At 40.4% G+C, this 13,173-nt stretch overlaps 1 protein-coding gene across 1 annotated transcript in view; it reads right to left on the bottom strand.

Annotated features, from left to right (window-relative positions):
* LOC139716450 (tudor domain-containing protein 1-like) overlaps positions 1 to 13,173 on the bottom strand; it is a 40,931-nt gene that overhangs the window by 15,528 nt on the left and 12,230 nt on the right. The window contains exons 2-7 of the mRNA XM_071627996.1: positions 12,658 to 12,885; positions 9,346 to 9,424; positions 7,738 to 7,826; positions 2,802 to 2,927; positions 1,293 to 2,143; positions 718 to 820 (exon numbers count right to left, since the gene is read on the bottom strand). Coding sequence (XP_071484097.1) covers positions 718 to 820; positions 1,293 to 2,143; positions 2,802 to 2,927; positions 7,738 to 7,826; positions 9,346 to 9,424; positions 12,658 to 12,885 — 1,476 coding nt within the window. The remainder of the gene's footprint in view (positions 1 to 717; positions 821 to 1,292; positions 2,144 to 2,801; positions 2,928 to 7,737; positions 7,827 to 9,345; positions 9,425 to 12,657; positions 12,886 to 13,173) is intronic.

Below are 13,173 nucleotides of genomic sequence, written 5' to 3'. Positions count from 1 at the left end.
TGCTAACTATACACAGCCCACTTGCAGTAATAAAGTGACAGGGCTGTACCAGGGTGGTGCACAACATCAAAGCAAACACAAAGCGAAAAGGGCAATTGCCTTGGGTGGGTGATACTCGACATCGTGTCTGTCATCTCAAACTCACAAACAACAATCTTCATTAATTAGACTTCATTTCTATGTTATCGATATTGACATACATTATTCCCAACTTACTGAAAACGAAGATTATATGTAGTGTGTGCAAAGGGTACATCGTCTCACTGACGGCCATTTTGAATAATCGGGAGTTCATGCAGTTGGAGCTGCACACCTTTGCACCACAAAGTGGTTCAATTATGTTTCCAACACTACTGTTTTGTGGAAAATGCATGCATTTGGCATATAATTTCATTATCTTTCGTAACTATCAGGTGGTATGTTACCTTGGGTTTGCTTCAGTGATGCTGTAAAACTAGAAACATTCGCGGCATGCATCTCCAGCGAATTGCAGCCAACGGAATTTTATCGCGGTGTGAAACATTCGCCAATGACCTCTAGCATTCCACGCATTGTGTAAGCATAACACTCACGTGTGCATTCTCCTCCTCCCTTCACGAATCCTAGCTCCTCGCAAAGGTTCCGTTCCTGCGAAAATTTCTGGTTTTACAGTATAAGGGGAAAGCATAAAGGATAAACATAATCACTGCGTGTGGAAGAACAATCATTGGTAAATACCTTGGCTGATTTGGTTTGCATTTGTTTTTGTGACGAGCCCAGTCTTCCTTCTGACACTTGATGGAGCAGTAGGTCACATAGCACTTTGAGCAGTGCTTCGTGCCTGCGTGAGGGGGGAAAGAATTCTCAGCGTAGTAAATGCCATACGGTAGACAGAGATGTGTCATAGATGCAGATATGTTTTGGGAGACACTCATGCTTACACAAGACATAGACCATTTTCAGACCTCCCAACCTTTCTGACTAAAAATAAGGTTGATTTGGCTCAAAAGTAGGTAAGAAAATGCATTTCCCATAGAAGTGTGTTGTAAAATTATCAAGAAAAATAGAAAACTCCTCTTAAATTAAGAGCTGGGAATGGTCAGAATACCGATTATTTCTTCCGAATTCTGAATGATTGGGATGTCTGCATCTTTGAAAGCTATGGGAAATGGTTCAGGAATATGCAGATCATGTTATTTTAAGGGCCTATCTCAATGGAGGAGACTTTGCTGCATAGTTCAAGTCTTGTACACAAGTGTTGCAGAGAGTAAAAATGATGTACTGCAGGGTAAAAGAGAGGAATGGATTATTACCCGCCTTCCCACAAGCTTCACAAGGTTTGGGTTCTCCGGGGGTCTTTCTCGACCTCTGATCTCTTGGGCTGCCAGACTGTCCTCGTGGACTCCGGGGGCTCCTGGCGTCGTTGGTGGTCTCAACTCCTTTGAACATGGGCACAGGTTTGACTCGTTGGGGGCTAGCTGATGGGTTCTTGGGGGAAGGTTTCCCAAAAGCACTGGGACCTGGACTTTGTTTGAATCGCTGCGGTGGTTGTTCCTTTTCTTGTCTCCCCTGAGATGGAGGAGTCTTGTCGGATTGGCCAAGGTCCTCCCGCTGGTACTGGTTAGATTTGGACGGTTTCTTTCCAGACTCAGTCTTCTTACTGGTGCTGCCTTCGCTGTCGTCCGCTTTCCCATTGAAGAGGTTGCGCACAATGGGCTCTGAGGTGCCAGACTTTGGGTGGGGTGATTGGCCGTCGCTTGCATCCGACTCCCTACCCCGGCTCCTCCGACCGCCACCCATGCCAAAGAAGGGGAAGAATGGGTACATCATGGGAGAGCTGCCCTCCTCCATGTGTTCCTCCTGGAAGTGGCCTGTAAAAGCCATCCAGAGCCGCTGGCACTCCTCGCAAGGCATCCCCATCATCGCCATGGGCGACGGAGATGGGCTGTGTACAGAGCTACCACTCTTCCTCCTTCCATCCCTGTGGATTCCATCTCCATGTCCATTGGATGCAGAGGCATCACCATTGAAGTCGTGGCTGTTGTTCATGGCACGCTTGCTGCTGTTACTGCTCACAGACGGGGAGGGAGACAACTTGCCATTCATACTGTCATGGGCGTCGCCCGTTTCATCCGGTGTGCGGATTGGTCTTGGGGGCTTGAACCTAAAGTGGGAGAACATAGGAGATGAGTAAAATATGACAGAATATCACAGACAATACATGACATCAGCTTTCTTCTCATACTTGCGAGTGATTATATGTCTCTCAGTTCTCATTGTGAAAAACATTATTGGGGGAGGGGCAAGGGGACAGAAAACTTTCTGTGAGCTGGCATGGGATGTGCCAAATAGGCTGCTGATGAATTTTGCAGTACTTCACAAGGAGCAACCATCACCTTCTCTTAGCAAGCAATCCCTTAATAGCTTGGATATGGTAAGACATGAACGATAAGACAAAAGCCAAATGCCTTTTTTTTTTGGGGGGGGCGACGTTTGTTTGCCAAGTCCTTGTGCTGTGTTCAAAGCAATGGTTCAAAATAAACAATAGAATAATGTTTTATGTACTGTACAAGTGGATATTTTTGCGAGACTAATTTTTCATGCTTGGCCGCATGAGAAGAGTTTCCCGTGTTTTTAATTCCGCGGAATCAAGACATCAACTACTGGAACATATGGCACGCAAAAGTATTCACGTACTTTAATATTTGCGCTAGCTTCTGGTTGCACGAAATGTGGGAAAATGTCCACTTTTACAGTAAGGAATAGTTATGCACTAGTAGTAGGAAGTATCTTGAATAACTCTTCTTCATAATCATCATTACCCCTGAGAGACTTGAGCAGAGGGCTCCCTCGCTAGGTTGATGCGAAGACAAAAGTTCTTCAGTCGATGGCCGTTAAGCTGCCGGATGGCCTTCTCAACATCACTCACAGAAGCAACGGTCACAAAGCTGAAATAATATAACAAAAACATGAACAATTCTAAGATGCATGCCATATTCGGTGCAATTCTTCTCTGAAAGGGAACATTTTTCCCTCCAACAGAAAACGGCTTCCTGTCATATCATTGACATAAAAAGCAACATTTTAGCAATAATCCACTTCAACAAAAGAAAAACGAGACATAAACTCATCACTGAGACGGGTTGGATGTGTACATCAGATTTGATATCAGATAATGGCAGATGATATCAGTAAGCCCAGAAATATATACTTAGTTGTTTTCAGAAAAGAAATAACCGCCTCCATACAGTGTACATCAATTTTGACTCTCATTTGCACCACTAAAGGGGACGACATACAGACGGGAAGTATTAATACCTTTGTCTTGCTAACTTCTATATATGCACATAAAATTTGGGCACATTTGGACAAACACTTCCCGAGATACAAAACAATGAATATCGCAAGTGTGAATGTGTCTGTGTAACAAGGTCAGAAAATGTTTTTTCAGCAAGAGGACTTGATATGATAAAAATCAAATCATGAAACCAAGTATCTCAAAGGCCATCTTCACATTCAAATTTAGCTTTTAAAATATCAACTTTGACCCTAATTTGCATAACAAAGATGGCCCTGCATCAACTTGATGATCAGGGAATAATTTTCAAACTCAAATTTGATTAGCAATTTCAGCTGGTGAAAATATCTTCAATGATATCCTGTACACTTCTATGTAAGAAAATTGCTACACAAAAGTTAGTTTGTGTAGCAGTGGTGTAAAAATGCATAGCAAATTGCGATGCGATACCAGGAAAATTATTCCCTGATGATATTACATATTACTACCAGTTGGTCACATGGTGTGAAAGGCAGACTCTTCCAATTTGATCTTAACACATTCCCATTGACACAACATGTAAACACGACACAGTTTGAATGTCGCCTTTAATCAAAATTACCACTATGATGACATCACCTAACTGAAAAATAAAGAAAACTGTCTCATAGAAAACTGCCTCAGCTATGACATGCTGAAGAAAACTGAGCAAACATGACAGAGATAAGAGCTAAAAATGTCAAAAACATTGTTAGAAACTAAAACTCACTTTGACTTCAAATGATCAGATCAACAAGAATACATGACATCTATATCTACTATTCACACACTAACACATTCAATAAACACTAGAAGTAACCGACCATTCTGAGAAGCTTTGGTGGGGAAAACAATGACAACAAAGTTACAAGGGGGATATTAGCATGGACACAAATCTGTAAATATAATGCCTCCATCACCACAGGGATAGAGGCATAAAATACTTGTGAAGTCATAAAAACACACAAAGAACTGGTGAAGTAGACAAGGCATCATGATTATGTCAGTTATTCAATTAATTTTAGTGGTTTATTTCAGATTGTTAATTTCTTCTAATTTTTATCCCTTTGTGCCTAGGTAATTTTATCATTCTACCTGCTCAATTCCTAACTCACAAAAGGATTTAATGCAATAAAGGAGATACAGAACTTATCACAGATTAGGGACAATTTGAAGCACAAAGATATGCCTAAAATATGCCTGGTACTCAAGCTCATTCTTACCTAACAAAGCCAGATGCTAGTAAGTCCTCACTTTCCTGGGCCATAGTTTAGAAAATACAGACATGATAACAGACTGCCTCCCATTCAGCATGAATTCTGCCGAACAGGCATGCCCGACAGAAAACAATGACAAGGGTTTGCCTGAGAATGAGTATGTAAGCTTCCCAGCAGTGCACTTGGCAATCGCTAGGAAAGGAAGTATGGCCATTGCGCAATTTTCACTGTAGGGTATTCCCCAATAAAAAAAAAAAAAAAAAAAATTACACATAGTAATTTCAGTAATTTCTGCTCACTAAGGACAAGATTCTTGCAGAAAACCAAACAAAAACACACACACACACACACACACATTTTTCTCACACTAATTTACGTAACCTCCTGGCAGCTGTGACTAGGACTGCATTTGTCATTAGCTAAGCATTGTAAAATGAGAAACATTTGAGACATGAAACTTTCACAAATCAGAACCAACAGCCCTTTTTTGCTGCATAAAACTTTCACAAATTGCGACACTTATACAATTTTTTACCCCTCAAATTTTTTATTTTATTTGTTACCACTGTTTGCATTTTTATCTATAATTTTAAATCTGTTACATCTATCTGTAATTCATTTAACTTATCACAGAATATACATAGCAGTTTATGTTGCATCATTTCAGAATGATCTCAACCTGAAACATTCATATCACTCAAAAACACCTTGATGTCATACCAAAGTTTACATAATTTTACCCAAAACCCATGCAAGTATTGCTTGACATGCATACATTTGGCTTAGATTGCCAATCCTGTATATATGCTAAGTTCCATTAGATCATTAGCCGGGGGGGGGGGGGGGGGGGGGTTACTCTGAATAAAATTGACATCTCAACATAGTCACAACCATCATGCCATGATGTCTCTAAAAGGGACAGTCCATTCAGATATTGTGTGAAAACAGACAAGTTGATTAGTGAAATTTGGAAAAACAATTGGCAAAAAAAAGAAGAAGATATAACTTACAAAAGTTCAGAGAGAAACATAAATTAGTAACTTTGTGTGATTTTGGTGTTGAGTTGCTCTCCCTTTGTGTACACAAAAATTCACCAGTTTCAATTTTCTCCAGAGAAACTTTTCTTTAGACTTGTTTTTGGTAGAAAGGTGAGTATACACTTTTGTTTGTCTCCCTCAAAGCATGACATCTGTCTGTGCCGAAGATATTTTGTGTACAAAACTAATGGGGAGCTGCTCAATCTCAGTATCACACAGTAACTAATTTGCCTCACTCTCTACAGTTTGGCAATTTACATAAAGCTTTAATGTGTCCACATTTTTCTTAATTATTTATTGGTCTGCTTTTCTGATTTTTTTTCTTTCATATCAAGCAACACAATGCTAGGTTGAAACATTCCCTTCAGTATCTGCATTCATTATGTGCAAAAAATGAACAACCATTTTTTTTTTTTTTTTTTTTTGGGGGGGGGGGGGGAGAGGAGGGGGGGTGAATGAAGATTGAACTCTTTCTCCTTTCTTGCAGGAAATATCAGTATGTACGACTTTCCTGAACAGAATTATCATTTAAACTAGAAAAGCACTATGAGAGCTCAAACCTCTGCCAAGCAGCTACTTTCCAATGATGATCTTGTTCTTCCATAGAGATCAGTGATTTCCATCCATTCATATGCTGAAAATTGTCCAATTTCCCCCAACATATAAGCCTTTTGTTACATCATCAACCCTCAGCTGCATGGTGCACCTTGCCCCAGCAGAAACTAGAGCACACACTTTAGTGTGCGTATGAAAACCTCAAAATGCTCAGCTTGAACTCACAAGTTCATTGACCCTACCTGCCAAACTATTAAAAATCCTTCATAAAATCCATAAAAATTTCCTGGATCACCACCAAAATTGAATCATCTGTTTCTTGTGTCATTCTCAACCTCTCCTGCAAGGTTCATCCAAATCCATTTGCAACATTTAGAGTTATTTTGCACACTGACAAACCAACGGTAATGAAAACATAACCTCCTACCTTGACGGAGCTAATGAAACTAAAAGATTATTAAGCAGAGAGATGAAGATGCATGTATGAGGTATGAGTTTTCTTTAACTGTTTGCCCTCTATAAAAACAAATGGAACAAGATTTCACTCTTTTCACTCACACAGCTTTGCCTCATTCAATAGAGTGCCTCATCTTTCATCTCATGCCAAATCTTGTTCCACTGCACTTGTGACCATTCACTATTTGTACACTAAATTCAGACAATGTGTGACCCAGTATATCAAAGGTTGGTTCCGACAAAAAGTGCACGGCTCAACAACGGCGGCGTGCAATGTACTTTTGACCACAAATCACATGATGAGCAATCAACCAATTGTACAACTAGAGTCGTTTTAGGTGTTTTTTCTTTTTCTTTTTCTTTTTTAAGAGACTAAAGACAGTCTTGCCTGGACTGGAGTTCTGAAACTGAAAGTTGGACATCATGTCTACATGCTTGATTCAAAGCAACTACTCTGGGCTGAAGATACTGGAATACTGTATACGCCATATATTTAGCGAGTCGAAATTTTTGTGAATCAGGACTTCCCGATGATTTCGCGAGTGGGTAAATTCGTGATCATGGAGTTTTAAGTACTGACACACCCAGATTATGTATACGAGGAAATCACATTCATATCGGGATCAGAATCAATATTTTATTCGCGAATAGGAGCTGACTCGTAAAATTCGCGAAAATAAAAACATCATGAAATATTTGACTTGTACAGTCCTGACCTAGCAGATTAAATATACATACAGCATAAAGAGAAGGCATTATGGTTAGACTGTATTGCAACGGCTGCCCTGACTATTGATATTCTGACATCTTTGAAATACTTCGGAAAAAGTTCGTACAACATGCTTTTGCAGGCGGCCTTAAAGAAAAATATGAAGCGGTTGAAAAGACATCTTCTGCTGACCTCCATAGTCTGTGTGGAGGATTCATAACGCAATTCACTTTGGTGTACATATTCCCCGGCCAGAAATTCTAGTTTAGCAGGTCTGTGCTTGTCATGGTCTTTCACAGTGGGCAACAAATGAAGATCCATTCAATTAAAGGATCATAATACCTGAAGATCATGATGTCATCACCAGATCTTTGAAGATACCCTCAGGGCAGAAGTCCTACATTATTTCACTCTTTGGTCTTTCTCTAGCTCTTAGTCTGTGCTAATTAAGTGCATTGTGGGACTTACCCAAAGGTGAACTGTCGATCCCCCTTGGCTGGCATGACATAGGCATTTCTAACTTTGACAACTGAAGAGAAGAGACTGGTTAGACCCTCCTGTAAGAGAAAAGGAAGCATGATTAATGGGGCCGCGGAATATTTTGGGGCACTTTATTTTTTTTTTACGAAAAAATATTTTAATAAATGAATTTAGAAAAAAAAAGGGCATGAGTGACCTTTGACCTCCACTCAGACCTCAGCCAGCCCCACTCCCCCGCCCCTTCATACCAGAAAAAAAAAAAAAAAAAAAACAGCCCCTAATCATTATGGAATCATTCTGCACTTAAAGGGGATGGGTAGTAACTGATCAGTGGGAACCAGTGGGAATGCTGGGGGATGATTGTTCCGATCCTTGTGAGATTAATTTAAGAGTACATCATATATCTATTGTTGTGTGAAAATTACTTGCTTCAGAATGGTCTCATATTCAAGTAATGTGCAGTTTAATGTTTCCAGGTTAACATGCCTGTACAGTGATGGGGCATTAAACTGCACATTACTTGAATATGAGACTGTTCTGAAGCAAACAATTTTCACACAACAATAGATAATGTTCTCTTAAATGAATCCCACAAGAATTGGAACAATCGTCCCCCAGCATTCCCACTGATTCCCACTGATCAGTTACTAGCCATCCCCTTTCACGATTTTCCACCTCCTGTTAATCCAGCAAAACATCCCTCTTTGCATTCATGCAGAATCCTTCAGATTATTAAGTCTATTCCACCGTACAGTTGACTTTGAGAGATATACAAAAAAGGAAAATTATGGAATTCCCATCTTTCCCATATTTTACCAGAATTAAGTAGTGATATTAGTTACAGTAAAAAAAATGTAAATCATCTGGATGTCTCCTTTAAAGGGGACTGTTGGGCTAATGCCCCAGTCACATATAAACGAGGACGCTCAAGGATCTACACGGTGATCCGGGAAAATCCGGGGACGTCAAGGGAAATCCGGGGAGATCCGGGGAGATCCGGGATTCTGGTATGACTGTACACACGGTATCAACACGGCAGTTACACGGATAAGGCCGGAAGAGTGCGGCGTCTACACGGACAAACACGGCATCTACACGGATCAACATGGCAGCTACACGGATCAACACGGCAGCTACACGGATCAACACGGCATCTACACGGCAGCCACACGGACCACCCCGGATTGCTCTGCCAGCACGGCAATCCCCGAATGACGCCAGATGGTTTTGACTTCCAAAAGTTGCCGCGTTGGCCTCCCGGCGTCAACACGGATCTCTCCCCGGATCAGATCCGGGGTGGTCCGGGGTGGTACGGGGTGATCCGGGATGTCTATGTGACTGGGGCATAAGGAAGATTGAATCTGTTTTTGCTTTCAAGACACATGCCAATGTGATATCTATGACATGGCTATGATTTTTGGGAAGAGAAACTCATGAAATAATTTTCATGGATTTGATCAATAGACTATCAAATATACAAATAAATATATGTATTCTTTTTAAAGTACACAAATACTCATAGAAATTATAAAAATAAATAAATGAAGCAAAATGCAATGCAACGGATGCAAAGAAGACCAAGATGAGAATACTCACATTAGTCATTTCTGTTGGGAGTCCACCGACATGAAGTTTGAGGTTTGGTGGTCCCGCCCCTGTGTGTCCACGTGATTCACTGCAGAGGTGACACACAAAACTGGCGATGGTGAAAACTGTTATCAACTTACACTTTATGCCCATTCTATTCCACAACATATTTCAACGGTCAAAATCATTATATTTTACACTTTCCTTTATTCTAAATTGTGAAACTTGTTATATCATCACACTCCAGAAATGTCACCAGTTTATGTGCAAGAGACCTTGTGGTCTGCACGAAACAGTTTTGTAAAGTTAGAAATGTTGCTATGGCCACTGGTATGCCTCCGCCATATTGCATTATTCTCCCAATAGGTCTATGGTATATCTCAACAGATTTCCATTTCTTATGATTAGCAAGAAACTGAAATGAAATGTTTGATAGTTTGAAGGCACAACATCAAAATGTGCTGAGTGAATATACAATATTCCTTGAACTAAGATTCATTCGGATGGTAGATTTGTTACTAAGGGCAAGTATGACTCCACTTTGACTCCAAAGCCCACTACTTTCTGCAAATACATAATCATAGTACATGTACTTTAACACGACTGTTGACCCTGGACCTTAGATCCTGTGACCCAAACTTCCCAAGAGAATCACAGTCAAGCAGTACGTGTGTATCTACAAAGTTTCACTAAGATACAATTGAGCCTTGAGCCTTTGATACCTTGAGCCATTTCGAAGATATGGAGATTAAAGTTAAAGTTTAGCATTTGCATTTGACCTTTGACCCAATGGCCCTGTAGATGCTTTTGAAAGAGAATCTTGATGTACTTTCACTCAAATACCTTCAGGCATTGCAGAGGGGGGGGGAGGGGGGATAGCAAAATTTTGGAATTTGACCTTGACCTATGACATTAGACTATGAGTGTCTGCACCCACAAGTTGACATGCAGCTTTTATTTACAAACCAGGCTTAATTTGCATACCTCAAATGGTTCTGATCATTACGCTGTCCACAAAATTTGAATTCGGAGCACAGACGGACAACCCCATGACATAATACCTCCTTTCATGAAGGAGGCATAAAAGACAGCTAACTGCAATTCACAATGATCAAGTTATCACTGCTCCACAGTAGTTGCACATACAGTATCTATGACGTGTTCTTTTGAATTCACTATTGATGCATACCAATGCTTCATTTTACATGTATATCTGGTACATCATCGCGTTACCCGTATAAAGACAATACAGTGGACTCCCGTTATAACGAACACGGTTATAACAATATTTCGTTATAACGAAGTAAAACTTCTGGTCCCAAAATTATCGCCATTTACGTCTATGGTACAAAATTCGCTTATAACAAACACGGTTATAACGAAATTTTCGTGATAACGAAGTCTTTTCCGAGCACCACTGACAAAGAAAAACAAAAGAAATGTGCTCTGTTATAACAAACTGAGGATAGCTTTCGAAAATACATAGCGGAACAAGCATTTACAGCGTCTCTGCATGGGCGAACGCGTCACATCACAGTGTGTTCGCTTGGTGTGTCACGCACTGTTTTCGAGGGGAACTTGCATTATGGTAATACAATGATCTGAAATTGAACAAGGAAAAGTAGAAATTACGCGGTGCGTAATATATGTCCCCGCTGGAAGTAGCATTTTGTAGCAAAATGTACAATACAGGTGACAAATCAAGGTCAAAGGTCAAAGGTCAAAATTCTGTGTAGAAGTTTTGAAGCCCTCACCTAGTGCCATCACATAAGGCAAACGGAATCGAAATCGGGTTAGAAATGGCGAAGGAGTAGCATTTTGTAGCCAATGTACAATATAGGTCAAAAATCAAGGTCAAAGGTTAAAGGAGCCAAAGGTCAAAATTCTGTGCAGAAAGTTTTGAAGCCCTCACCTGCTGCCATCACATAAAGCAAACGGAATCGAAATCGGGTTAGAAATGGCGAAGGAGTAGCATTTTGTAGCCACTGCACAATAAAGGTCAAAAATCAAGGTCAAAGGTCAAAGAAGTCAAAGGTCAAAATTCTGTGTAGAAGTTTTGAAGCCCTCACCTAGTGCCATCACATAAAGCAAACGGAATCAAAATCGGGTTAGAAATGGCGAAGGAGTAGCATTTTGTAGCAAAATGTACAATACAGGTCAAAAATCAAGGTCAAAGGTCACAGAAGTCAAAGGTCAAAATTCTGTGTAGAAGTTATGAAGCCCTTACCTAGTGCCATTCACATAAAGCAAACAGAATCAAAATCGGGTTAAAAATGGTGGAGTAGCATTTTGTAGCCAATGTACAATATAGGTCAAAAATCAAGGTCAAAGGTCAAAGAAGTCAAAGGTCAAAATTCTGTGTAGAAGTTTTGAAGCCCTCACCTCGTGCCATCACATAAAGCAAACGGAATCGAAATCGGGTTAGAAATGGCGAAGGAGTAGCATTTTGTAGCAAAATGCACAATAAAGGTCAAAAATCAAGGTCAAAGGTCAAAGAAGTCAAAGGTTAAATTTCTGTGTAGAAGCTTTGAAGCCCTTAACTAGTGCCATCACATAAAGCAAACGGAATCAAAATCGGGTTAGAAATGGCGAAGGAGTAGCATTTTGTAGCAAAATGTACAATATAGGTCAAAGGTCAAGGTCAAAGGTCACAACTGAAATTAAGTGTAGAAGTTTCAAAGCTCCCACATAGTGCTATCATATAAAGCAAACAGAATCAAAATTGGCTCATAAATGACAGAGTAGTAGCAAATTGAAGATTTTGATCACACACGGACACACGGACACACGGACGGACGACCACACACACGGACACACACACGGACACACACACGTACGGAGCCCGTTTCATAGTCCCCTGCTCGAACTCGTTCGGCGGGGACAATAACTACTTGTTTTATTTTCAGTGTATGACAAGTATGCAACAAACAGAATATCATATATGCTTGGCTTCCTTGTTTTCATTATTATATATTGTATTTGTTCGGTTATAACGAAATTTTGTTATAACGAAAGAAAACTGCCGGTACCGAGCATTTCGTTATAACGGGAGTGCACAGTAGATAATTAGCAGAAGAAAATGCCTGGAAAATACATTCTAGCAATACAGCTTTTACAGTTTCAAATTCACCATCTTTTCTCCTGTTATCTTCTTGCAATGAAATAGAGCAAATTATATGTCAATGTACAGTTCAGTATCTGGAGAATCAGTATCTGCTAAACAACAAATAATAATTTTTGCTGTAGGCCTATCTAATATTGCTTTCATGGTGATGCATCACAAATGACATAGACTCAATGTGACAGGTGTGATGGTCTTACTTTCCGCCAAGTCCCATGGCTGGACCTCTGTTGTAAGAGTTGAAGCCCTGATTATGGAAGTCCTCTTCCATTGGGTTCCACGAATCCATGACGGGTTGTGAATTATAGTGTTGGGGCGTGCTGTAGCGTGGGGGCGTGTTGTAGCACGGGGGCGTGTTGTAGCACGGGGGCGTGCTGTACAGCTGGGGAGAGGAGTATACCTGGGGCGAGTTGTAGAGTGGGGGCGAACTGTCGGCAAAGATGAGACAGAAATAAGACCAAACGTATGAGCGTTTTCATTGCAATGCACAATCCACTGGACTACTTTCTCAAGCAATCATGGTATTATTCATATCAAAGTACAATTCCCTTCACTGTCATTTTGAGTTTCACTGTTCTTGACCATCAATGATCTTGACCACAGACAATCTTGACCACAGGCAATCTTGACCATCAATCAAGGATTGGTCCTTTACCCTCTCTGCATAAAGGAAATGGTTCCAATTTATACATCCATTGGAACATTTTTTTTTTCCA

This window comes from Diadema antillarum, unplaced genomic scaffold (genome assembly GCF_040938485.1).
Source record: "Diadema antillarum isolate AM-2024a unplaced genomic scaffold, OU_Dant_1.0 scf00000065, whole genome shotgun sequence".
Lineage (NCBI taxonomy): Eukaryota > Metazoa > Echinodermata > Echinoidea > Diadematoida > Diadematidae > Diadema > Diadema antillarum.
The sequence above is the reverse complement of the archived record's forward strand: the minus strand, read 5'-3'. Positions and strand labels throughout refer to the sequence as shown.